General features: G+C 41.6%; 1 protein-coding gene across 4 annotated transcripts; it reads left to right on the top strand.

The window, feature by feature from the left end:
- Positions 1-22,329, top strand: POLR1B (RNA polymerase I subunit B). Of its 4 annotated transcripts, none has more exons than XM_081593545.1 (15): positions 1-243; positions 1,947-2,114; positions 2,553-2,699; positions 4,765-4,851; positions 5,764-5,900; positions 7,023-7,246; positions 7,931-8,102; positions 9,344-9,515; positions 10,604-10,885; positions 12,256-12,389; positions 14,900-15,070; positions 15,624-15,780; positions 18,683-18,879; positions 19,762-20,015; positions 20,920-22,329. In XM_081593545.1, the coding sequence occupies exons 5-15, from the start codon at positions 5,772-5,774 to the stop codon at positions 21,800-21,802; spliced, it is 2,775 nt and encodes a 924-aa protein (XP_081449671.1). In that variant the 5' UTR covers positions 1-243; positions 1,947-2,114; positions 2,553-2,699; positions 4,765-4,851; positions 5,764-5,771; the 3' UTR covers positions 21,803-22,329. The 4 variants fall into 4 exon arrangements, with proteins under 4 accessions (XP_081449671.1, XP_081449667.1, XP_081449668.1 ...); XM_081593541.1 differs by having other exon boundaries at positions 4,765-4,897; XM_081593544.1 differs by having other exon boundaries at positions 209-385; positions 4,765-4,897.
- Positions 22,330-24,255: the final 1,926 nt, after the last annotated feature.

The raw sequence follows: 24,255 nt of genomic DNA, 5'->3' as shown, positions 1-24,255 counted from the left end.
GGGCGCCGGGCATTTTTTTCCGGCGCGTGTGGAGCAGTCGCTGGCCCCCGGTGCGCAGGCAAACTCATGGATCCCGGCGGCCGGTGGCGGAACCTGCCCAATGGGCCCAGCCTAAAGCACTTGACCGACCCCTCTTACGGGATCCCGCGGGAGCAGCAAAAGCCAGCGTTGCAGGAGCTGACGCGGGCGCATGTAGAGTCTTTCAACTACGCTGTGCGCGAGGGCCTCAGCCACGCGATACAGGTGAGCTCGGCGTCCTCCCAGGCTCTCCTCAATTCTGCGCTCTCCGGCGCCGCTAGCCCCTGCTACAGGCGGCTGGAGCAAAGGGCCCTGGCGGCGGACGGGGTGCGGGGTGTGTGAGGCCCTGGAGAAGGAAGGGGGAGAGGTGAGTGAGGCTGGGGGCCTGGGAGAGGGAAGGGGAGATCCAGGAGACAGGGGAGTGGGGCACAGGCCCGGCGCTGGGCTGTGTCGAGGAAGGTGCCAGTGAGGCATTCAAGCGAGATTCAGTGGGAAACCTTTGGTCCTCCTTAAGAGATTGGTAACATCATTAGGTAACATTTACTCCAAACTAAAGTGATTGGTCTAGAGGGAGATGGTAGCAGGCTTCAGGTGAAAATAATGGGATAGAGTCTCATTTAGTAAGCATCCTGGTGTCTCCGGGCACTGGGCTCTGACAATGAGGGAGAGGCAGACCTGTGTAAGAGACAGCTCTTGCTTGCGATCGTGTTTTCGGTGGAGGTGGTGGAGCTGTGATGGAGAAGAAAATGGCAACCCACTCCAGTATTCTTGCCTGGAGAATCCCAGGGAAGAGGGAGCCTGGTCGGCTGCCGTCTGTGGGGTCGCACAGAGTTGGACACTACTGAAGCGACTTAAAAGCAGCAGCAGGTGGAGCTGTGAAGGCAGTCAGTGCCAGTACTCTGGAGCAATGCTCTTGCCAAGGGGCTACGTATGGTACTTCGGGGGCACAGAGGAGGGAGGTGCAGCTAATCCAGGGCAGGACCTCCTGAATTCAAGAGAAGAGTGGGTTCTCTCCAGGGGAAACAGGAGCAGAGCTCAGGGTCTCTACCCTATGCTTTTGTTGGGTAGGGCTTGTTCTGCAGGAGGGGTGGAGAGAATATTGAAAGCTGCACCAGTCTCTGGTGCTTGAACTCTCTTCTACAAATAATAGGGGAGCCATCAAGGCTTCTTCGAAGATTAATACTGCTTCACCCGTTTGCAAAAGATGAGATATTTTTGTCTAATGGGAAATAATTTCTATAATGCCTGGACTCATTGTATCATGTCTATGAGAAAAATTGTAAATCTGCTTATAAGTTAATTGACCCTGGGATTTATTAAAACAATGAAAAAAAGTCCAGCATTGAGATGATCAAGGGATGTTTGCGCTAAAATGGGTTCTCTGGTAGCTCAGACAGTAAAGAATCTGCCTGCAATGCAGGAGACCCAGGTTCAATCCCTGGGTCAGGAAGATTCCCCTGGAGGAGGGAATGGCAACCCACTCCAGTATTCTTGGGGAAGAGCTTGACGGGACTACAATCCATGGAGTTGCAAAGAGTTGGACACTGCTTAGCAACTGAACAACAACATATGCACACAGAGGGTACAAAGTAAAAATGTGGAGCAGAGATAAATTAGGAGTTTGGGATTAACATATACACACTACTGAAGTCAGGCACTTGGTTCAGAGAACAGCTTTGTCCCATAAATAGCTGTATCCCTAGAACCTATTATAGAATCCAGCAGTCAGTAGACCAAAAAAATCTTAATGCTGTCTTAGGTACTTAGTGAGGATATGAGTAGACCAGATGTAGTGTTGGCTCTTTTTTAGATGTGTTGCATTAGCATGATAGCCATCAGTGCTTGCAGAGCACTTGAGATTTGAAAGAGGTCTTAGAGAGAAAGTGCCTTGAAAGTGCAAGTAGTTGACTGTCTCAACTGTATTTCAGGCCGTCCCTCCCTTTGAATTTGCTTTCAAAGATGAGCGGATCTCTCTCACCATTGTGGATGCCGTCATCAGTCCTCCAGCCGTTCCCAAAGGGAGCATCTGCAAAGAGCTCAACGTTTATCCAGCAGAGTGCCGAGGCCGGAGGAGCACCTACCGGGGAAAACTGACAGTGAGTATGAGTGACGGCATGCGACTCACACACTGTACATTTTTTAGAATAAGCCCAGTGCCTAATATGGTTTATACCAGAATTTGGCTTTCTCAGTGCTGTCATCCAAGAGATGCCATCTTTTAAACCTAAAGCATAAAATCATTTAGTTTATGGTCCTCTGCCTTAATCTTTTAAAATACTCATCTATTCTTTCTTTATATACATTTTTTTTTCAGTATTCTATTGTGGTTTATCACAGGATATTGAATATAGTTCCCTGTGCTATGGAGTGGGACCTTGTTGTTTATCGATTCTAAATGTAATAGTTTGCATCTACCAACCCCAAAGTCCCAGTCCATCCCTCTGTCTCCCTCCCCAGAATACTCATTTATTCCTACAGATCTAGATAGTCCCTTTTTTTTTTTTAACTTTTCTCTCTCTCTCATTTTCACTTAGGCCGATATCAGCTGGTCAGTGAATGGAATCTCAAAAGGAGTCATTAAGCAGTTTCTGGGCTACGTTCCCATCATGGTGAAATCCAAGCTTTGCAACTTATACAACCTTCCTCCAAAAGCCCTCATCGAGCACCATGAGGAAGCAGAGGTACCTACAGGGGAGCCGTGCCCTGAATGACCCGTTGACAGTAGAAAGGGCCAGAACTGGGAGTTCGAGAACAGAAAGCTTGTCGGGGAATTCAGTTTTCTTTCTCTGCTTTAATTTCTAGATAGGTAGCAGGGGCCTTGATGTCTTGTCTGTGCTCTGTGTAGGCTTCATAACAAGTCTCAGATGAGACAGTATATGAAAAAGAACACTCTAGGGGCTTTCCTCGTGGTCCAGTGGTTAAGACTTCATGCTTCCACTGCAAGGGGTGTGGATTCAATCCCTGGTGGGAGAGCTAAGTCCCACATACTGTGTGGCATCAGCAAAAAGAGGAAAAAGAGGAGGAACAAATGGCAACCCACTCCAGTATTCTTGCCTAGGAAATCCCACGGTCAGGGGAGCCTGGCGGGCTACAGTCCAAGGGGTCACAGAATTGGACATGTCTTAACATTTAAACAACAACAAGATGGATTTGTCAGTTTCTGTTATGTGAGTACTATAAGAAGCTAAATACTTAAAAGCATTATTTGTGATTTAAAAAAAAAAGAAAAAGAACTCTCCAGTTAGAGAATTGGAGAAGGCAATGGCACCCCACTCCAGTACTCTTGCCTGGAAACTTCCATGGACGGAGAAGCCTGGTAGGCTGCAGTCCATGGGGTCGCTAAGAGTCGGACACGACTGAGCGACTTCACTTTCACTTTTCCCTTTCATGCACTGGAGAAGGAAATGGCAACCCACTCCAGTATTCTTGCCTGGAGAATCCTAGGGACGGCGGAGCCTGGTGGGCTGCCATCTATGGGGTCGCACAGGGTCGGACACGACTGAAGCGACTTAGCAGCAGCAGTAGCAGCAGCAGTTAGAGAATATTACTATTTGTGGGGGGAAATTGATAGGTTTTTCTCTAATTTTCTGAATGATACATATTTAGAGATGTATTTGAAATTTTACAGCTCTCTCAGCATCTTAACCCACAAAACTTGTTTAATATGTCTGCTTTACCTACAGTTAAATTCTGTGGATGTATTAAATGCTTCATATACCCTCCCTTCAGCATTTCCTTCAGCTAGATGGCTTGGGTTGAAGTAATCAAGATGTGCAGACTCTGCCTACAACAGGGAGACTGTATTATGTGGTGGGAAGAGGCCTTTGGTGGCAAATCTGGGTTTGACAGCCAGCTATTCCACTTTCCCCTTGTGCACCTTTGGGAAGTTTAATCTTCCTGAGGCTCAGTTTTCTCTTTTGAAAATGGCATGTAGTTCTCTCACTCGTGCTGACATAGAGCACCCAGCATGATATATCTGCTGTGTGTGTATGTGTGTGTGCGCACGTGTGTACTCAGTCATGTCTGACTCTTGCAACCCCATGAACTGTAGCCCACCAGGCTCCTCTGTCCATGGGATTCCCCAGGCAAGAATACTGGAGCAGGTTGCCATTTCCTCCTCCAGGGGATATTCCCAACCCAGGGATCAAACCCACATCTCTTACATCTTGTGTCTCCTGCATTGGCAGGTGGATTTTTTACCACTGAGCCACCAGGGAAGCCCATGCCTGCTTCACAGTAGCTCCTATGTGATATTGCACAAATGTGTTATTAACTGGAACTTATTAAAAATATTTTCCTATTTAGCTTATTTGAATTTCTGATTTCCAGAGCTTTTATACAGTCAAAAGTTTTTAACTTATTTGAGAAACCATACTCGTGTGGAAGCAAAACCATTACTGTTTTCAACTTTAGACTTTGGAGTAAATTGTTTTTGGTTTTTAATGTCACTGAAGAGTGCAGTCATTTTAGGGATAAGATTGTGGCAGGTTGTGCCCAACCTGTCTGGTCGAAGGAAGTACCATAATTTCCTTCCATACTTTTCTTCCACATCTCTACAGCCTTTTTAATGTGCCTGAGAAGATTTAATTAAGTCGGCAGTTTCCCAGGGACCCACAGTTCCTCTTGCCCAAGGGCACTTGTGTACATCTGGTTAGGAATGAGGGTGATACTTGCCCTTGGTCAGTATCATGTTGGCAGGTAGTTATGTGTCTTTGTTTAAAAATTTTTAATTCATCTCTTTGGCAGGAAATGGGAGGCTATTTTATCATCAATGGCATTGAAAAAGTCATCCGAATGTTGATTATGCCTCGCAGAAATTTCCCCATTGCAATGGTAAGACCAAAGTGGAAAAGCAGAGGGCCTGGCTACACTCAGTATGGTAAGTTGCAGGGAGTTTTGGAATGTTCTTTCAGAAATATTTAAGCTATTTTATTAAAAATAGATGTATCCATGTAGAGTCCAATGTTTTTCTCTCATATATATAATTTTTGGTTTGTTTTTCTGTTAAGCAGTTCTGTGCTATAAATTCATAGTGGGACACCTACTTTCTACTGTGTTCAATTTTTTTTTCCGAACTGAATGAACTTTTTTTTTTTTAAAGAAATAATTTTAATTATTTATTTTTTATTGTGCTGGGTCTTCGTTGCTGCACAGGCTTTTCTCTAGTTGCGGCAAGCAGAGGATACTCTCTAGTTGCAGTGCTTGGGGTTCTCACTTAAGTGGCTTTGCACAGGCTCTTAGAGTGCCACGGGCTTCAGTAGTTACTGCTTGTGGGCTCAATAGTTACCGCATGTGGGCTCAATAGCTGTGGCTCACGGGCTTAGTTACTCTGTGGCATGTGTGATCTTTCCAGATATCAGGGATCAAACCCATGTCTCCTGCATTGGCAGGTGGATTCTTCACCACCATCAGGGAAGCCCCTGAACATGGGTTTTTATGTTATTGCTTATGACACTGAAGGCTGGCTGACTTGGCCAGAGGTGGGTCTGGGCCTCTGAATTCTTCCAGATCAGGAGTCACAGCATTCCCCTTGGTCTCTGACTGATAGCAGCCTGACCTCTGTTTGATCATTCTCCATGACAGGGCCTGGCTTTTCAAGATAGCATTTTGCAGTCTGGAGTCCTATAGTTAAACAGTTTATTTTTACACTTGAGCTAAAAATCAGTCTCTAATTATAGCCATGGATTCTATGCTTAATGGTAGTGTTGCTGAGTTTCTGATTATTTGCTCTGTTTGTTTCAATAGGAGTTTCAATGCACTGTGTGAGAGAGGAACATTCCGCTGTCAATATGAACCTTCACTACTTGGAAAATGGCACGGTTATGTTGAACTTTATTTACCGGAAGGAACTGTTTTTTCTTCCTTTGGGATTTGCACTTAAGGTGTGACTTACTGAATATACCTCTTTTGTTAGGAAGCAGATCTTTGGAAGTGCAAAATGGATAGGTCGTCCTCATCAGCATTCATGCACTGCCCCATAACAAGTTACCTAAAAATGCAGTGGTTGAAACATGAGTAATATTTCTCTCTCTATTTCTGTGGTCAGAAATTTGGAAGTAGCTCGTGATTTGGGCAGTTCTGGCCAGGGTCTCAGGAGGTTGCCATGAGATGTCAGTGGGGGCTGCTGTTGTGTAGAAGGGATGCCCGGGGCTGGAGAATCCCCTTCTGAGGTCGATCGAGCATGGCTGGCAAGTCAGTGCAGGCTCTTGGCAGGAGGTCTCAGTTCCTCTTCACAGGCCTTTCCACAGGCTGCTTGAGGCACCTGTCTTCCCCTGAGAGTTCACCAGGAGAATGAGGCTGGAGCTGTAGTGCCCGTCACGACCCAGCCATGAGAGTCACACTTCAGCTTCTCTGCCATACTACCTTGGTCACACAGGCCAGTGCTGTTCAAGGCAGAGGAGACCAAGGTTGTGGGTACCAAGAGGGAAGGGTCATTGGGACATCTTGGTGTCTCCCATACAAGTGTGACCCTTATTTTGAAGAGCTCGCTTAGATTCAACAATAGTATAGGGCTGATTTTTCTTGGGTTTTAAAAAGAAATAGGAGAGAACTATCACTAAATGATAAAGATGGTTAACACTTTTGAAAAAACAACTGTTTTTTGCATATATATGGCATTTAAAAACATGGTAATGATGACCCTGTATGTGAGACAACAAAAGAGACACAGAACAGACTTTGAGATTCTGTAGGAGATGACGAAGGTGGGATGATTTGAGAGAATAGCATTGAAGTATGTATATTACCATATGTGAAATAGATGACCAGTCCAAGTTTGTTGCATGAAACAGGGCACTCAAAGCCAGTGCACTGGGACAACCCAGAGGGATGGGATGGGGAGGGAGGTGGGAGGGGGGTTCAGGATAGGGGGACACGTGTACACCCGTGACTGATTCATGTCAATGTATGGCAAAAACCACCACAATATTGTAAAGTAATTAGCCTCCAATTAAAATAATTAATTTTTTTTTAAAAAGAATCTTTTTTCTTTCTTTCTTTTCTAGGCACTTGTCAGTTTTTCCGATTATCAGATCTTTCAGGAGCTCATCAAAGGAAAGGAGGATGACTCTTTCTTGAGGAACTCGGTTTCTCAGATGTTGAGGATTGTAATGGAAGAGGGATGTTCCACACAAAAACAGGTCCTTAACTATCTGGGGGAGCGCTTCAGAGTGAAACTCAGCCTTCCTGACTGGTACCCGAACGAACAAGCTGCAGAATTTCTGTTCAAGTACGTGAAACTGTTTCTTAGGGTTGGAGGGTGTCTGTGGTTACTGGTATGGATATGCTTGGGGCTGGTGAGTCATCTGGAAATCAGAATAGCCCTGGGGGTGGGATTCTGGTGAAGCGAGATAGGGGCTAACTTTGTTCCTGCAGCCATCCTCACCTTTCTCTTCCTGCTAGCTTCCTGTCTTATATTGTACTTTTAAGCTTTTATGTTGAAATAACTTCAGACTTCCAGCTCACCAGTTTATTAACATCTTTCTTACCTTCTCTGCATATACATCGTTTTTCTTTCTGCATTATCTGAAAGCTGCAGGCATCATGTCCCTTTATTTCCCCAAGGCTAGGACTCTGTCTTCTGTATCCAGTGTTAAAGGAGCCCTGCTGTAGTCCTCCACTGAGCAATCTGTAGCCACAAGCCACATTCAGGGCCATTTCAACTGAGAAACTGAGTCTTTTTTTTTTTTTTTTTTAATTGATTTAAATTTAAATAGCCACTTATGGCCTGTCCCTACAGTTCTAGATTTTGTGAGTCTGTTCTGTTCTTTTGCTAATGTTGCCAGCAAAAGTGAAAAGCACTTTTTGGAAAATGACTGAAGACATCTGGGGTAAATGTGGATTGGGGACCCTGGTTAGTAGGACATCGAATAGCATCAGTAGCTGGATTGTTTTAAGCTTCCTCTTTCGGCAGCCAGTGTATCTGTATCCACCTAAAATCCAACACTGAGAAGTTCTATGTGCTTTGTCTCATGACCCGGAAGCTCTTTGCTTTAGCCAAAGGAGAGTGCATGGAGGAGAATCCTGACAGTTTAGTGAACCAGGAGGTTCTAACTCCTGGTCAGCTCTTCCTCATGTTTCTGAAGGTAAGTTCACCCTGGAGCATCGTTACCTCTTGTGGGATGCTGTGGCCATATTCAGCGTTGTTTCTTGCATGCTTATAATTTCTAGTTTGAGCATTTTTTTTGTAGGGTTGTGTTTTTTTTTCCTTCTATTTTTTGTTTGTTTAGCAGTAAGGGACTTAATCAGAGGTCTTAGCTTATGGCAGGTTCAGGACTTTCTTTAGTATCTTTATAGATGCTAAATAAAAACTGTCAAATCTTGGTCATAACATTAATGATGAAGTGTTAATGGCCAATATACTCACTTATAGTCAGTGATTCATTCATCTGTTATTCACAGATTCTGTACTATCAAATTCAACTACTCACTAACATTTATTTATAACCCCAGCAATATCAGTACTTGTGGCACACTCGTGGTCATTTGCAGACATGCACAGAGTGCTGAAAAGTTAGTTTTCTGAGGCACAAGGCCCAGCTCAGTTCTGATGAGCAGTAAACAAGTGTCTCCTCAATGCCATATTTTTCACATTTTTCTGCGTTTTGTTGGTGATTTTGCTGTTTAACATGGCCCCCATGTTCAGTGCTGAAGTCCCTTTCCGTGGTCATAAGGTCAAGAAGGCTGCGTTGTGCCTGCCTTACAGAGAAAACACTTGTGTTAGACACACTTTGTGCAGGCAGGAGTTATGATGCTGTTTGCTCTGAGCTGAGTGGTAAAGAATCAACAGTGTAAACTAAGATGTCTGTTCACAAACACAGAAAACAAGGTCATGTGTTGATCAGTTGACAAAGATGTTGTCAGTAAATGGAAACTCACTGACGTCTGACCCTGCATTTCCTCTGGGAGCAGGGGTTCTGTGCAGTGATTACTGTAAATAATGAGAACTCTGGGTGTCTGTGTGTGTCTAGGGAGAGAATTTTACAATAAAATTTGATTAGATAGCATTTTATATTTTTAATATTCTCCCTAAAAAGAATTTAAGAGATAACACAATGACAGGAAAGATGGAGAGGACTGAAGTAAAAATCTCCAAATTCGTTATCAATAATTAGGGCTTCCCAGGTGATGCAGTGGTAAAGAGTGTGCCTGCCAATGCAGGAGGTGCGCGAGACATAGGTTCGATCTCTGGGTTGGGAAGATCCCGTGGAGAAGGAAGTGGCAACCCATTCTAGTATTCTTGCCTGGAAAATTCCATGGACTGAGTAAATACGAAATTTGTGGTTAAATAAAACACCTAAAAATTAAACTGTTTTTCTTATTCCAGGAAAAATTGGAAGCTTGGTTAGTGTCTATTAAAATAGCTATAGACAAGAAGTCTCAGAAGACCAACGTGTCCTTAAACAGTGAAAATTTGATGAAGATTTTTAGTCTGGGGATAGATCTTACAAAACCATTTGAATACCTTCTTGCTACTGGGAATCTACGTTCTAAAACAGGTGAAATTAAATAGATGGGCTTCATTTTGTTACAATTTTCAAATTATTTGCTTAAAGTCAGTTTGCATATTGCTATGAGAGATGTTTTTTTGTTTTGTTTTGGTTTGGTTTTTTGGCCACACCACATGACACATGGGTTCTTAGTTCCCTGACCAGGGGTCAAACCTGTGCCCTCTGCAGTGGAAGCTCGGAGTCTTAACCCCTGGACTGCCAGGGAAGTCCTGAAAGAGGTTCTTTTTGAAAGTTAGCTGCTTACCCATTAAAGACTGATTTCAGGTTGTGAATTTTGACAGGTGTATATTGGGCTGAAGGGCTTTAGACAGGTTGTCTGTATAGCTAAATCTGATTTTAATGATCAAATGCATTTCCTGTGCCTCCTTCTTGAAAACCAGAGACAGATCTCTGAGAAAAGGTTAATTAGGTGATAGTCTGGAAGGGTTTTTAGACACACCCATCCCTAAACCAGTCGTATCAGAACAACTGGAAAACTTTACAAAGTGGTTATTGAAGGCCCAGAAATCTTCTTTTTTTTTTTAAAGGAGATGATACTGATGCAAATTCCTTAAGGGCGAACAAGTGCTTGTGTGTTATACAACTCTCAGATGAATCCCGTTTAATTACTTGCTGTTTTGTTACTCATTTATGTTTTTCCGTAGAGATCATATGGAGGAGGCTAATACAGTTTGTGAAATCTGGGGATTTTTACTGTATTTTTTTCTTTTGTAAACTCTTCCCCCTCACCACAGCTGAGTAAACTTTGTGATAACCCACTCTGTGATCTCTAGTGTGGGCTTCCCAGGTGGCTCAGTGATAAAGAACCTGCCTGCTGATGCCTGAGTTGGGAAGATCCCCTGAGAAGGAAATGGCAACCCGCTCCAGTATTCTTACCTGGGAAATCCCATGGACAGAGGAACTTGGCAGGCTGCTGTCCACGAGGTCTCAAAGAGTTAGACGCAACTTAACGACTGAGCATGCATGATCTTGAATGTGTTCTCAGGTTTTATTATCTTTTCAGAACCTCCAACAAAAATAGACTTTTTCTTTTTCTTCAGTTTATTCCATTTTTCAATGATGTCTGTTTTATTAAGGTCTTGGCTTCCTGCAAGATTCTGGACTTTGCGTTGTGGCTGACAAGCTGAACTTCATACGCTATCTCTCCCATTTCCGCTGTGTGCACAGAGGGGCCGATTTTGCTAAAATGCGGACCACCACTGTGCGCAGGCTGCTACCGGAGTCCTGGGGCTTCCTTTGTCCCGTGCACACCCCTGACGGGGAGCCTTGTGGTCTGATGAACCACTTAACTGCCATCTGTGAGGTCGTCACACAGTCTGTGTACACAGCATCTATTCCAGCTCTACTCTGCAACTTGGGTAGGTGGTGCGCGGCAGTCAGCAGTCTGTCTTGTTTGCTTGTGTGGGTTTGACAGGTGCAAAGCTATTAAATTGTGCTTCTCTGGGGTTTGAGCAGAGAATTCATATAAGGGTGATGGTGTCATACTGTGGATAACCTGTGCCATTTTTTAAAGCACTTGCTGTCTTCAGAGGGTGTTGATGGCTCATGGATGAGTGTTCTTTACTTAACTAGAGTAGATTCTTGTTATTTGCAGTACTTCTCTAAGTCACCACTGGCACTGAATTAGCAGACACTGAGTCATTGCCCCTGAGGAAGAAAAGGTTAGGTTCCTGCATACCTCTCGTGAGAGCATTTTCATCAGCTGATGGGTCCATGGCCTTGCTTTATGCATGTTTCTGTTTAAAGATGCCTTGTTTAATATATATTGTTGATTCATTAATACTGAGCTTTCAGCTAACTACGCTGTAACTATAAGCTCATCTAACATGTAGTGTTTTCATAAGACTCGGCAGAACTCTGTGCTTAAGGGCCTGTACTTTGGCACTGTACTTGAAGGCCATTTTAAACAGCAAAAGCACAAAGATGCGAAAAATACAACACTGAACAGTGCAAAAAGGACCCTTGTTTGCAGTATGAGCTGAAACTGTGCATCCCATTGTGTGACCTCAGCCGGAAACATGTTTCTGGTGACTCAAAATTTTCACTAGATGTCCTCAGATGATGCAAGAAGCGCCACTAGTATTGATGCTGGGGTTACAGATACATTTTAGCAAGTTGGCAAATTTGTGATGTGTGAATAATGAACAAATGTGATTAGATTTGGGGGGAAAAGTTAATATGTTTACCTGGCTCAGAAGAAAAATATAAAAGGTATACAGAAAAAAGCCTCCTTTATACCCCTGTCCTCCTGCTACTCTCCTCAAAGCCAGGGACCCTAGATCTGGGGGTCCTTGGAGAAGGCAATGGCACCCCACTCCAGTACTCTTGTCTGGAAAATCCCATGGACAGAGGAGCCTCGTAGGCTATAGTCCATGGGGTCGCTAAGACTCGGATACGACTGAGCGACTTCACTTTCACTTTTCCCTTTCATGCACTGGAGAAGGAAATGGCAACCCACTCTAGTATTCTTGCCTGGAGAATCCCAGGGACGTCGGAGCCTGGTGGGCTGCCGTCTATGGGGTCGCACCGAGTCGGACACGACTGAAGCGACTTAGCAGCAGCAGCAGCTGAAAGACTTAAATGTTTCCTCAAGCAATATAAAAACATTCTGGTCTAGAGACAAGGTGACTAGATGTCTAGAAAGGTAAAGCCATTGTTGAATCTGGAGAGAAATTTAAATGTTGGGAAAGCATCCTGATGAGATCATTCCATTTGTTCACTTCACCAGGGGTCACTCCAGTTGACGGAACTCCACATCGGCCGTACAGTGAGTGCTACCCTGTCCTGCTGGACGGTGTCATGATTGGCTGGGCCGATAAGGAGATTGCCCCTGGCATTGCTGATTCTCTCCGACATTTTAAGGTGATCTTGAGTCTCTGTGAATTGTTTTGTCCCTCCATCTTAGGTTTTCATGTCTTTTCTAGTTGTTGAGGTAGCCCTAGGGTATTATTGAGTGTCAGGGGGTTGGAGGTCAGAAGCTAATTCTGGAATTGCCCATACAGTCCTTCTGGTGGTAGCATCTTGCCTTACACTGACCTCATCGGTTAGGTTCAGTGACAGGTATTTGAGCTACATGCATTTTTTTTTTTTTTTTTTTGGTTTGTTTTGTTGAGGCCCTAGTCTACTATTCTAATACATTTTTAACTTTTTTTTTTCCCTTTGTAAATACTAGTGGCATATAGGGGATCTCAAAATATGGGCTTATATTTCAAGTAATACTGAATCTAATCGAGGTAGAAGTCATAACCGGTTGCCTTTTGTTTCTTGAAATAAAAGTCAAAAGAATAACATTCTTTGAATAACTAATCTTTAGAATTCTCTCTGGGAAAGAGTCTTTGTTACTTAGATAATGGCCATGAGTTTGGCAGTAGGATGAATTTGTAGTTTATGCTCTGTCCTGTTTAGTTGGGTTTTTTGTTTTTCAGTTTTTTCATCGTTTTACTTTGATAGTTTTACACTGAAAGCATGTTTGAGCGGCATAGAGAGCTCACATATGCCTGTTACCCAGACACACCACTTGTTATGTTACCCCCACATGCTTTATCATTTGTATGCTCTATAAATACTATGTACATTTTACTTCCAAACCATTTGAAGGCAGTGTACAGACATGTCCCCTTTTCCATGAAGATTTCAGTGTATATTTTCTAAGAAGGATTTTCTCTTTATTAACCACAATGCACTTTAAAAAAATCTCAGGTTGGTGAAGTCTGCAGCTGATACTCATATTTTTTTTTGTCTGGGACCCAGTCCAGAGTCCCATGTTACATGTGGTGGCATGTTTCTCAATCTCCCTTAATCTGGGACAGTCCCTCAGCCTTTAATGTCTCACTTTTTTATTTTTAAAGAGTATGGGCCAAATTGTATACACTGTTTCTTGAAGTATGTAGCTTTCTTATGATGAGACTCAGGATATCATTTCAGGAGGCACTTAATGTAGGCTGGTCTCCTGGCTGCTGATGTTAACTGTGATCACTTTGAGATTATGTTCTTTAGTCCCCACACACATTCTTTGGCGTGTATACCTCGCCTATGGAGAAAAAAATTGTGAGATTTTCTCCTTAGACATATTAAAAGTATTATATTCATTCCCTGACAAAGACCATTCTTTAATAATAAAGATGAATAACAAGTCTTCCATTCCTGGAATAAATCCCACTTGGTTATTATTTTAATACCTACTAAATATGGATATTTTCTCAATTCTATTTAAGATTTTTTTAAAAATTGACATTCACAAATTTCTGCTTGATAAAAAGCATTAGAAAGTTTTCCTTGGTGTTCAGTGCTCTGGAGCAGTTTGCACAGCAGTGAGTCCTCTGGTCTTAGGTCTTCTAGAATTCACCTGTGAGGCCATCTGCCTCTAGTGCTCTCTTTGGGGCAGCTCCTTGATACCTTTATGTCTAATACAGAAGTTGGCCTTGAAGCTTTTTACCTCTGCTGAAGTCTGTTCTGGTCATCTGCATTTTATCCATTTCATCTTGGTTTCAGAGATATGCAAAGCAGGCTCATGGTTTTAAAATTTTGTTTCCATGCTTTTCCCCCCTTTGCCTTTTTTTACTCAGTATATTCATACCCTTGCTTTCCCCACAAGGAAAAAGAATACCCATCCCCTTCTCAATTACATCAAAAGAACTAGAAATGTTTTATTACTTTGAACCTTTTTCTGTACTCTGCTTCTTTAATTTCAGATTTTATCTTTGATTTCTTGTACTTTGTTGTTTTACCTTTTGGGCTAAGAATTAATTCATTTATTTTTATTCTTTCATTTTATTAATAATATATTTAACTGTAAATATATAAGGTCTACTTATATATTATATATTTAAGTATCATATATACTTAAGTATATATTATATATACTTAAATATATGTTATACTTATTGCCATAAGTTCTACTGTACAGATTTCATTATTTTTTTTCACATTTCTGTAATTTTAGTATTTCTCCTTTCACCCAGGCATTCATAGAAGATTTTTTTGTTTGTTTTTTAATTGCCAAATGGAAGGGCTTTCTCACTGAATACATTTTAAAATAACACCAGTAATCTTATATTTTAGACATCAGCCAACAGAATTTCATTTACTATGTTTACCTACACATTCTTGGTTTACCTTTTGCTCAGTCTCAGTTGTTACTAGTTTGCCTGATAGTGAGATTGAGTCCCCAAGAAAGTAGGGCTTTTGCCAACTCTCAATGTGGGGTGAATAGCCATCTATGGGGAGCTGAGGCTGGCAGGGTACTAGGTGTGTTACCTGCAAAACTTTCAAGATGTTGCTTTTCATGTAGATCTCCACTGTACCCACCTCCTAGGTGGCAGGGAGATAGACGTCACTGATTCTTCACTGAACTCTCTTTTTATTGAAAACAGGTGTTGAGAGAAAAAAGAATTCCTCCCTGGATGGAGGTGGCCCTGATCCCCATGACAGGAAAACCAAGTCTGTACCCAGGATTGTACCTTTTTACCACTCCTTGTCGACTGGTGCGGCCTGTACAGAACTTGGAACTAGGCAAAGAAGAACTGATTGGAACTATGGAACAGGTACATAGACCCCTGTGATTATATAATGTGCAGCTTTCAGAGACTCAGTAACTGTTAAAGTGTTACAGTTATCATGACAGTCAGGCATTTGAAAGAAAGTCACAACTTACTTTCTGCCTTCTCTGTGATAAGCATGAAGCAGTTTTCATGCTCATCAAACCTGAGAGGGTTGGTGGTCACCTTAGCTGCCTTTCCCATCCCACTCAGCTCCCCAAGTTTCTTTGCACCTGGCTCTGCCTTAGGTGGTGAGACTGGAACATTCCACTAAAATCACTCACAATCTTTGCTTACATCTCTGTAGTTGTAAAACTCTAGGCTTTGTGCTACTTACAAAAAATTTTTCCTCCTTCCTATCCCCCTTCATAGCTGGACTAGGGTAGATTTAGAAGGAAATGTTTAAGACGTGTTATTTTTTACTGTGCATCCCTTCAGTGTTCATGATACTGGGTGGGTGGGAAGGTTTTCTCAAACTCTGATCAACAGTAAGAGCTAATATGTGTTAGCAGTCACAGTTACCTTGTGCCTTGAACTTCCTGATCCTTCCTCTTTCCAGATCTTCATGAATGTTGCCATCTTCGAGGATGAGGTTCTGGCCGGAGTTACCACGCACCAGGAGCTCTTCCCTCACAGCCTGCTGAGTGTGATCGCCAACTTCATCCCTTTCTCAGATCACAACCAGAGTCCGAGAAACATGTACCAGTGCCAGATGGGTAAGACGGAGCACAGAGCAGTGGTGGTCACAGAAGAAAACGGACTGCAATGTTTAACTCTGAGATAACTTCAAACTCAGAGAAAAGCTAAAAGTTATAAGAATAGTACAAAGAACTTCCATAGAACCTTTACCTAGATTTTGCCTCATTTGCACTGTTTCCTGTTGGAAAGTGAGCTGCTCCTTTACCCTCTGAACATCCTGCTATGTATTTCCTAACAACAGGGTGGTCTACTTACATAACCAAGGACAATTACTAAAATCGGGAAATTTAGCAATAATATTATTATATTATTTTATAGCATAATAAAGTTTGTGGCAATTTTTCCCTGGGTAGCACCTAGTCTAAAACCATATGTTGTATTCAGTTCTCTTGTGTCTTTAGTTCTTTAAGTTAGATCTTTAGCCTTAAATGTCTGTCTTACCTTATTTTTAAGAAAAAGCTAAATTTATTTTGTAGACTGTCCGTCAGTTTGGTTTTGCCTGAGGTCCTGTGGTTAGATTTGTTAAGAGTACAAGCCATGTGGTCACCCGTCATTATCATCTTTAGTGCTTTCTTTCATTCGTGCCCGGTGATTCAAGTTTTCATGGAGTGTCATTTTCAGCCTGAACAAGTTCTCTAACATTTTTTATAGCTGCAGGTTGCTGGCTGCAAATTCTCTTAGTTTTCATTTATCTGAGGATATCTTTATTTCATCTTCACTTGCAGAAACTGGATATATAATTCTGAGTTGACAGGACTTTGGGGTTCCCCACTCCCCCAGCACTTAAAAGATGTTGTTGTGCTCTGTTTTTGATCTTTGTCATTTCTAATTAGAAGTCAGTGGTTATGTGTATTACTGTTTGCTTGATTATAGTGTTATTTATTTTTCTTCTGTCCTTAAGATTTTCCCATTATTTTTGGTATGTAAGCTGATTGACTGTGATATGCCCAAATATGTTGCTGTTTGTATTTATCTTGCTTGCAGTTTGCTGATCTTCCTAAACCTGTTTTAAAAAACCAGGTCAAATCTGTAAGATATTCTGTCATTTCTAGAAATACTGTTCCTGTCTCATGTCCTGAGATGTCTGTTATGCATCATATATGTTAAGCCTTTTAACACATTATTGACTGGAGGACTTTTGCAGAAACTAGACGTGTGGCCGATGATTTATTATTATAAGTTAATATTGAAATGTCTCTGGTAATAACGTTTGGGTAACAAAAGACATACTAATACGTCTCCAGTCAATAAGTTGTTAATATTGTCCCATAAGCCATTGAAGTTCTGTTCTCTTTTTTCCATCTTTTTTTTTTCTTTCTCCTTCAGATTGGGTCATTTTATTGATTTGTCATAGTCACTGACTTTTCTGTCATTACTGAATTTTTATTTCAGATACTTAATTGTTTAGCCTAGAGCTTCCATTTGTTTCATTTTTATAGTTCCTGTTTTATCTGAGATTCTGATCTCCATTCATTGTAGACGTATTTTCCATTACATTTTGAGCACAGTTGTAACAGGTATTTTAAAGTCATTACCTGCCAATTCCAACATTTGGATCATCTCAGGATCAGTCTCCACTGATCGTATCTTTCTTGAGTCTAGGTCACATTTTCCTGTTTCTCTGTATGTCTAGTAATACTGGATTGTATTGTAGATGGAAAATATGTGGTAAAGACTGGGATTCCATGGTGGTCCAATGGTTAGGACCCAGTGCCTTCACTTCTGGGGCCCAGGTTCAATCCCTAGTTGAAGAACTAAGACCCTGCAAGCCGTGTAGTCAAAGGAGAAAAAAAAAAAGTAGATTCTATTCTGTTCCTCCGGAGAGGGCTGGTTTTTAGATTTCTGGAAACAAGCTTCCAGTGGTTGAAATGTGCTCTTTAGCCTTAGCTGGACTGCTTATGTCTGTCCCACCTTGCATAGTTCTGGAGTCCACCAAAGATTTGGACTGCTGTTCTGACTGAGCCATCAGACAAAACATAGAAAACAAAACATTCAAAACTGAGAAAACTGGAAATTCACTCAGCATGGTTCCTTTTGTCCAAGTGTTAATCCCTCTCTAGTTTGTAACTACCTATGGTTACATCTCAGTGCTTTCAGCTAGTATGTGTATGTATGTAATTGGCTTTCGTTTTTCTTCTGGATCTTTTACTTATACACGTTGAGTGTGATATTGTAGGAGTAGCCCTCTCTTACTGGAAGCTGCAAATCTCCTTTTCTGTTTCATAAAAGTTCCCCTATGTATATATTGATCTATTTTAGTTTTTAAAATCATTTTGTTTTGTTTTGTTGTTTTTTTTTTCATTTTGTTTTGAATTGATTCTCTGTACTGTAAGGAAGTACAAAAAAGAAACTTACCTGTCCTGTACCTGACTACCCACAGTTAACAAATACTGACATTTTGTTCTGGATGTGTGTGTGGGTAGGTGGATGTCTGTGTAAGAAAGTAACAAATACTGACATTTTGTTCTGGATGTGTGTGTGGGTAGGTGGCTGTCTGTGTAAGAAAGTAATCTAATTAGATAAATAGTTACTATCACTCCTCTCCCACCAGCAGTAGTAATATCCTGTAGTTTTGTATATATCCTTTAAATCCTCTTTTTGTGCTTTTTTTACATTACATGTTTCCATAAACTAGGTTTGGAACTGTTCGGATTGTGTGGCAAATGTACACAAATATATCCTAGTAAATGTCATTCGCTACTTTTTCTCACTCAGCATTGTTTTCATGGTTGAGTCATGTTCATACACATTTGTCTACTTCATTTTCATACCAGGTATTAGTCTGTAGTAAACATAACCAGCATGACTTACTCATTTATTCATTCCTTTATGATGAATATTTGGTTTCCAATTTTATATGTTATCTTTAACATCAAGGGGGGAAAAAAACAAAAGGTTAATTCTTTTTTCCTTTTGTAGGTAAACAGACCATGGGCTTTCCACTTCTTACTTTTCAAGATCGATCAGATAATAAACTGTATCGTCTTCAGACTCCACAGAGCCCTTTAGTAAGACCGTACATGTATGATTATTATGACATGGATAACTACCCAATTGGGACAAATGCCATTGTTGCTGTTATCTCTTACACTGGCTACGATATGGAAGATGCCATGGTAAGCGCTGCCAAGAGATGTAGTTCCACGCTGTCTCATTTTTAACTTTTCTGTTTACCATCAGATCACTGAAGGAGTATTTCTTATGTGCCCGAGTACCTAGTATTTGGTGTATGAATGTTCTATTAATTAATTCTTGGTCTAAGTTAAAAGTCCTGGGTGTTCGTTGGAAGGACTGATGTTGAAGCTGAAACTCCAATACTTTGCCCACCAGATGCGAAGAGCTGACTCATTGGAAAAGACCCTGATGCTGGGAAAGATTGAGGGCAGGAGGAGAAGAGGGTGACAGAGGATGAGATGGCTGGATGGCATCACCGACTCGATGGATATGGGTTTGGGTAGACTCAGGGAGTTGGTGATGGACAGGGAGGCCTGGTGTGCTGTGGTTCATGGGGTCGCAAAGAGTCGGACACGACTGAGTGGCTGAACTGAACTGAAGTTAAAAGTGAGAAGGGGACTTCCCTGGCGGTTCAGTGGTTAAGACTCCGTCCTCCCAGTGTTGGGGGCACAGGTTCCATCCCTGGTTGGGGACCTAAGATCCCATATGCTGCTCAGCAAGGCCTCCTACCCCGCAAAAAAGTGACAAGCTTTGAGGGATATCACTAGATATTTCATATGCATATAGCCTGCATATTTGAGTACACAGTACAAGTAGATGTCAAATGAATGAAAAGTAGTCTTAGAAATATCTACCTTTTATATTTTATGCATGATTGGGTTATAAGCCATCTATATGTGTCTGGATTTTAAGTTAGCATAGGTGATTTGGGAGATGTGGAGTTTTAAAATCAAATGCCAGTTAAACTAGTTATAATGCTAACCAACTTTATTTTGAAAAACCTCATTTGGCCTCAGTCTGTTAATGATCCTCTGACTTCACAGATTGTGAATAAGGCCTCTTGGGAACGAGGCTTTGCCCATGGGAGTGTCTACAAATCTGAATTCATAGATCTGACTGAAAAAATTAAACAAGGAGATGATAGTCTGGTCTTTGGAGTCAAACCTGGAGACCCACGGGTTCTGCAGAAGTTGGATGATGATGGATTGCCATTTATTGGAGCACAACTGAAGTATGGAGATCCATATTACAGCTACCTGAACCTCAACACCGGGGAAGGCTTTATCATGTACTATAAGTAAGTTTGCATACCCGGGGCTATTTCTTACGGACTATTTGTCAGTGAAATCTCTGGAAGTCAGTGAATGTTATTTTTCAACAGGAGAATTTTTGGAGGAAATACAAGGGGTAGCTTAGTTATTAACTGAATGGACATTTCTTATATGAGATGAAGTTCCGTGGTCTGTTGTACTGCCTTTGTTTTCCTACTTTTCTTGTCTGTTACATCTGATGAGTTATCTGTGATTTATTTTACAACTGTTACTATTCAGACTTGATCATCTCTCTCAGACATGTTGTTAATAATGTGTCTTAGCTAAAAAGTTGAATTCATTATCCCTGTTACTAAAACTGGATTTTTTAGGTTTTAGCTGCCTTTCTTGCTACTGTTCTTCCAAACAATCACAGTTCTGTAGTGAATATAATCAATAGCCCTGTCCATAAGTATTTTTAGGGATACCTGCTCTATTTGTAGTGAAGAATAGAGGTAAGAATAATTTTTGCAAATATCCATTATGAAGCACTAAATATATCAATAAAAGTATCTCAGACATTTATTTATTAAACAGCAGAAATTTATTTTCTCACAGTTGTGGAGGGTCAGAGTCCCAGATCAAAGTGAAGGCAGGTTTGGTTTCCCGAGGCTCTTGGCTTGCAGGTGGCCGGCCGCCTTCTCCTTGTCTGGACATGGTATTTTTTCCTGTGCATGTGTGCCTCTCTTGTCTCTCCTTGTATCCAAATTTCCTCTTCTTATGGTGACACCAGTTATTAGATTGCATTTGGGAGGGACCAGCCTAATGGCCTCGTTATTAACTTCTATTACCTCTTTAAAGCTCCGATGTCCAAATATAATCACATTCTAAGGCACCTTCTATTCATTTTAACAAATATTTTGACATTCTGTCTGGTCTACTTTTTCCTAGGAGTAAAGAAAACTGTATTGTGGATAACATCAAAGTGTGCAGTAATGATACTGGAAACGGCAAGTTCAAGTGTGTGTGCATCACGATGCGAGTCCCCCGGAACCCAACAATTGGGGATAAGTTTGCCAGTCGTCATGGGCAGAAGGGCATCTTGAGCAGGCTGTGGCCAGTGGAGGACATGCCATTCACCGAGAGCGGGATGGTCCCTGACATTCTGTTCAACCCCCATGGTTTTCCATCCCGCATGACCATAGGCATGCTGATTGAGAGCATGGCCGGCAAGTCCGCAGCTCTTCATGGGCTCTGCCACGACGCGACCCCCTTCATCTTCTCAGAGGAGAACTCAGCCCTGGAATACTTCGGCGAGATGCTGAAGGCCGCTGGCTACAACTACTATGGCACTGAGAGGTTGTACAGTGGCATTAGTGGGCTGGAGCTAGAAGCAGACATCTTCATAGGTGTGGTGTATTACCAGCGTTTACGCCACATGGTCTCCGACAAATTCCAAGTGAGGACCACAGGAGCCCGAGACAAAGTCACTAACCAGCCTATAGGGGGGAGAAACGTCCAGGGTGGAATCCGTTTTGGGGAGATGGAGCGGGACGCCCTTTTAGCTCACGGTACATCTTTTCTCCTCCACGACCGCCTCTTCAACTGCTCGGATCGGTCAGTGGCCCACGTGTGTGTGAAGTGTGGCAGTCTGCTCTCCCCACTGTTGGAGAAGCCGCCCCCATCGTGGTCCGCCCTGCGCAACAGGAAGTACAACTGTGCCCTGTGTAACCGCAGTGACACCATCGACACCGTCTCCGTGCCTTACGTCTTTCGGTATTTTGTAGCTGAATTGGCAGCTATGAACATCAAAGTGAAGCTGGACATCGTTTAACCTGACGCAGGTCTTTTCGGTCAAGACTGCTATCAGATTAAAACAAGATGTCATTCTGGTGAGGCTATTAATAGTTATTACTCTGGAGTTTTTCATGGTTGTCACAGCTCTCAACCAAGACCTGGCAACTCAGAAGGCAGACTTTCTCAGTTGCTCTAGTATAACTACTGAAGGTGACTTTCAGTATATTTGTTTCTTAAAAATCCTACATCGACAAATAAAAGGATATTCAGGGGAAAGTCTGTCTAACCCCAGGTTCTCTGCATCCGGCTTTCAGCAGGCAGTGACTGTCAAACTCTGTCCATGTAGAGCAGAGCAGTTCAATATAAATGCAGTGTAAGCATATACGTAATTTTGTATTTCCTTACATTAAAAAACAAAAGGTAAAAATTTTTAACAGCTTTATTGAAGTGTATGTTTACACAAAAAATGCACATATTTAATGTATATAATTAGGTGGGTTTGAACATATGCATACACCTGTGAATGATCACCAGTCATGGTAATAAACATCACCTCCAAGTTTCCTTGTGCCCCTTTGGGTTGTTTTTTGGTGTTTTTATGGTAAGAACACTGAACTTGACATCTATGCTATGGACTATGGATAGAACACAAATTAATATATCACTCCATAAAAAGTTATTCAAAAGACTGACTGATATGTGTGTCCAGAAACTGGGTCTCTGTATAACAAAAAAACAATGTCTTTACTGAAAGTGAAAGTTGCTCAATCATGTCCGACTCTTTGTGACCCCATGGACTATACAGTCCATGGATTTTTCCAGGCCAGAATACTGGAGTGGGTAGCCTTTCCCTTCTCCAGGGGATCTTCCCAACCCAGGGATCGAACCCAGGTCTTCAGCATTGCAGGCAGTTTCTTTACCAACTGAGTTATCAAGGAAGCCTGTCTTTACTGAAGGAGTGATAAAAGTGAATCTGTATATAACATGTCTATGAGTGAATGGTTGCTAAAACACATAAAAAGATATAACTCAAAATTGCATTTATATTTACATGACTATAACAAAAATGTATCTAAAAGAGCTATATTCAACATGGAATGATATGAAATATACTAATATCTATGAATAGACAGTTTGTATAAAACAGTTTACTCAGAGGAAATATCTGAATACAAGAATGATTGGTATCTTTTAGAATATCTTTTATATCTCCATGAATGAAGTGTTTGTGAATCTAGATGAATGTATCTACTAAAAGGAAGGATTTATACACAGAAGTGAGTGATAGAAAATGTCTAAATGGCATATTGGTAGAAAACAAAAAAGGTGTCAGGAATTCCCTAGTGGTTTATGTGTTAGGACCCCATGCTTTCACTGCAAGAAGCCTGGGTTCAATCCCTGGTCAGGGAACTACGGTCCCACAAAAAGTGCAGCCAAAAAGAAGAAGGAAAAAAAAAAGCTGTCTACTGAAAGGAAACATCTACATAACACATACTATGAATCTGGAATAAAATGTAGCTAAAATGGAAATGAATGTATCTACTCAAGAGTATAGCTGAATGATTGCTTACTTACCTCTGAATTGAATGTTGGTGTAATGACGAGTGTTCAGAATGAGTGATGTGTTTGTATCTATGAATGAAGTGTTTGTGAACACAAGTGATGTATCTGGAGTATTAGAATACAAGTAACTGTCCCTATTAATAGGAATATTTAGAAACAAGACTGAAAGGTTTCTTCCCTATGAATGAGTTGCTGGGTGTCTGCGGAAACAAGCTGCCACTTTGAATGATGTTTTATGTCTCTCTGAATGGAGTGTTGGTGAACCCAAATGAATATATCTACTCAAATTAGAAGGTATACAAGGTCTATGTGTGTGTGAGAAACTCACGTGTAAATATATATATATATATAATCTCAATTAATGAACAAGCAAAAAATTACTTAAAGGAAAAATATATTCAAAAGATTTAATTATATGTTACACAACTTGCAGAAAAATATCTTCAGTGAGAGGATAGGGCTAAACATAAAACTGAGTAAGTTAACTTATATCCATGAATGGAGTGTTAAATAATGAAAGAATTTGAGTATCTCAAAGAAGTAAATACCCAATTGAATGGCAGATTTTGGTTCCTGGTGATACCCATCACTGGGTGCTGCTAGAAGCCAGACCTCCGGATCTAGCCCACTTGGAGACAAATCCATGGGATAGGTTCAGCCTTCAATCCCTCAGGCAGTCAAAATACTTTCACCTAAGTTCCTAATGAGAAGCCACTTTTGATTCCATCTGTCTTGTGATACAAGAGGCTGTATCACAGGGCAGCGCCATGGCCCCACCTGTCTGGGCCAGTGGAGGACATCCAGCCTTAGACTTCTCACCCTCACCCAGATTTGTTAGGAGTCCTACATCACTCTTTTTATCAACCTGCACAGCATGTGGATCTTAGTTCCCCAACCTGGGATGGGATCCATGCCCCCTGCATTGGG

This window comes from Giraffa tippelskirchi, chromosome 4 (genome assembly GCF_054371585.1).
Source record: "Giraffa tippelskirchi isolate mGirTip1 chromosome 4, T2T-mGirTip1v1.2.pri, whole genome shotgun sequence".
In the NCBI taxonomy this organism is placed as follows: domain Eukaryota; kingdom Metazoa; phylum Chordata; class Mammalia; order Artiodactyla; family Giraffidae; genus Giraffa; species Giraffa tippelskirchi.
This window is presented reverse-complemented; position numbering and strand designations above follow the sequence as displayed.

Excerpts from the sequence above, each read along its gene's own strand:
- POLR1B (XM_081593541.1), top strand. The coding sequence starts at position 67 with ATGGATCCCGGCGGCCGGTGGCGGAACCTGCCCAATGGGCCCAGCCTA. Across the intron at positions 4,898-5,763 it reads GCCTGGCTACACTCAGTATG|GAGTTTCAATGCACTGTGTG; the intron begins GTAAGTTGCAGG and ends TTGTTTCAATAG. Across the intron at positions 10,886-12,255 it reads AGCTCTACTCTGCAACTTGG|GGGTCACTCCAGTTGACGGA; the intron begins GTAGGTGGTGCG and ends TCACTTCACCAG.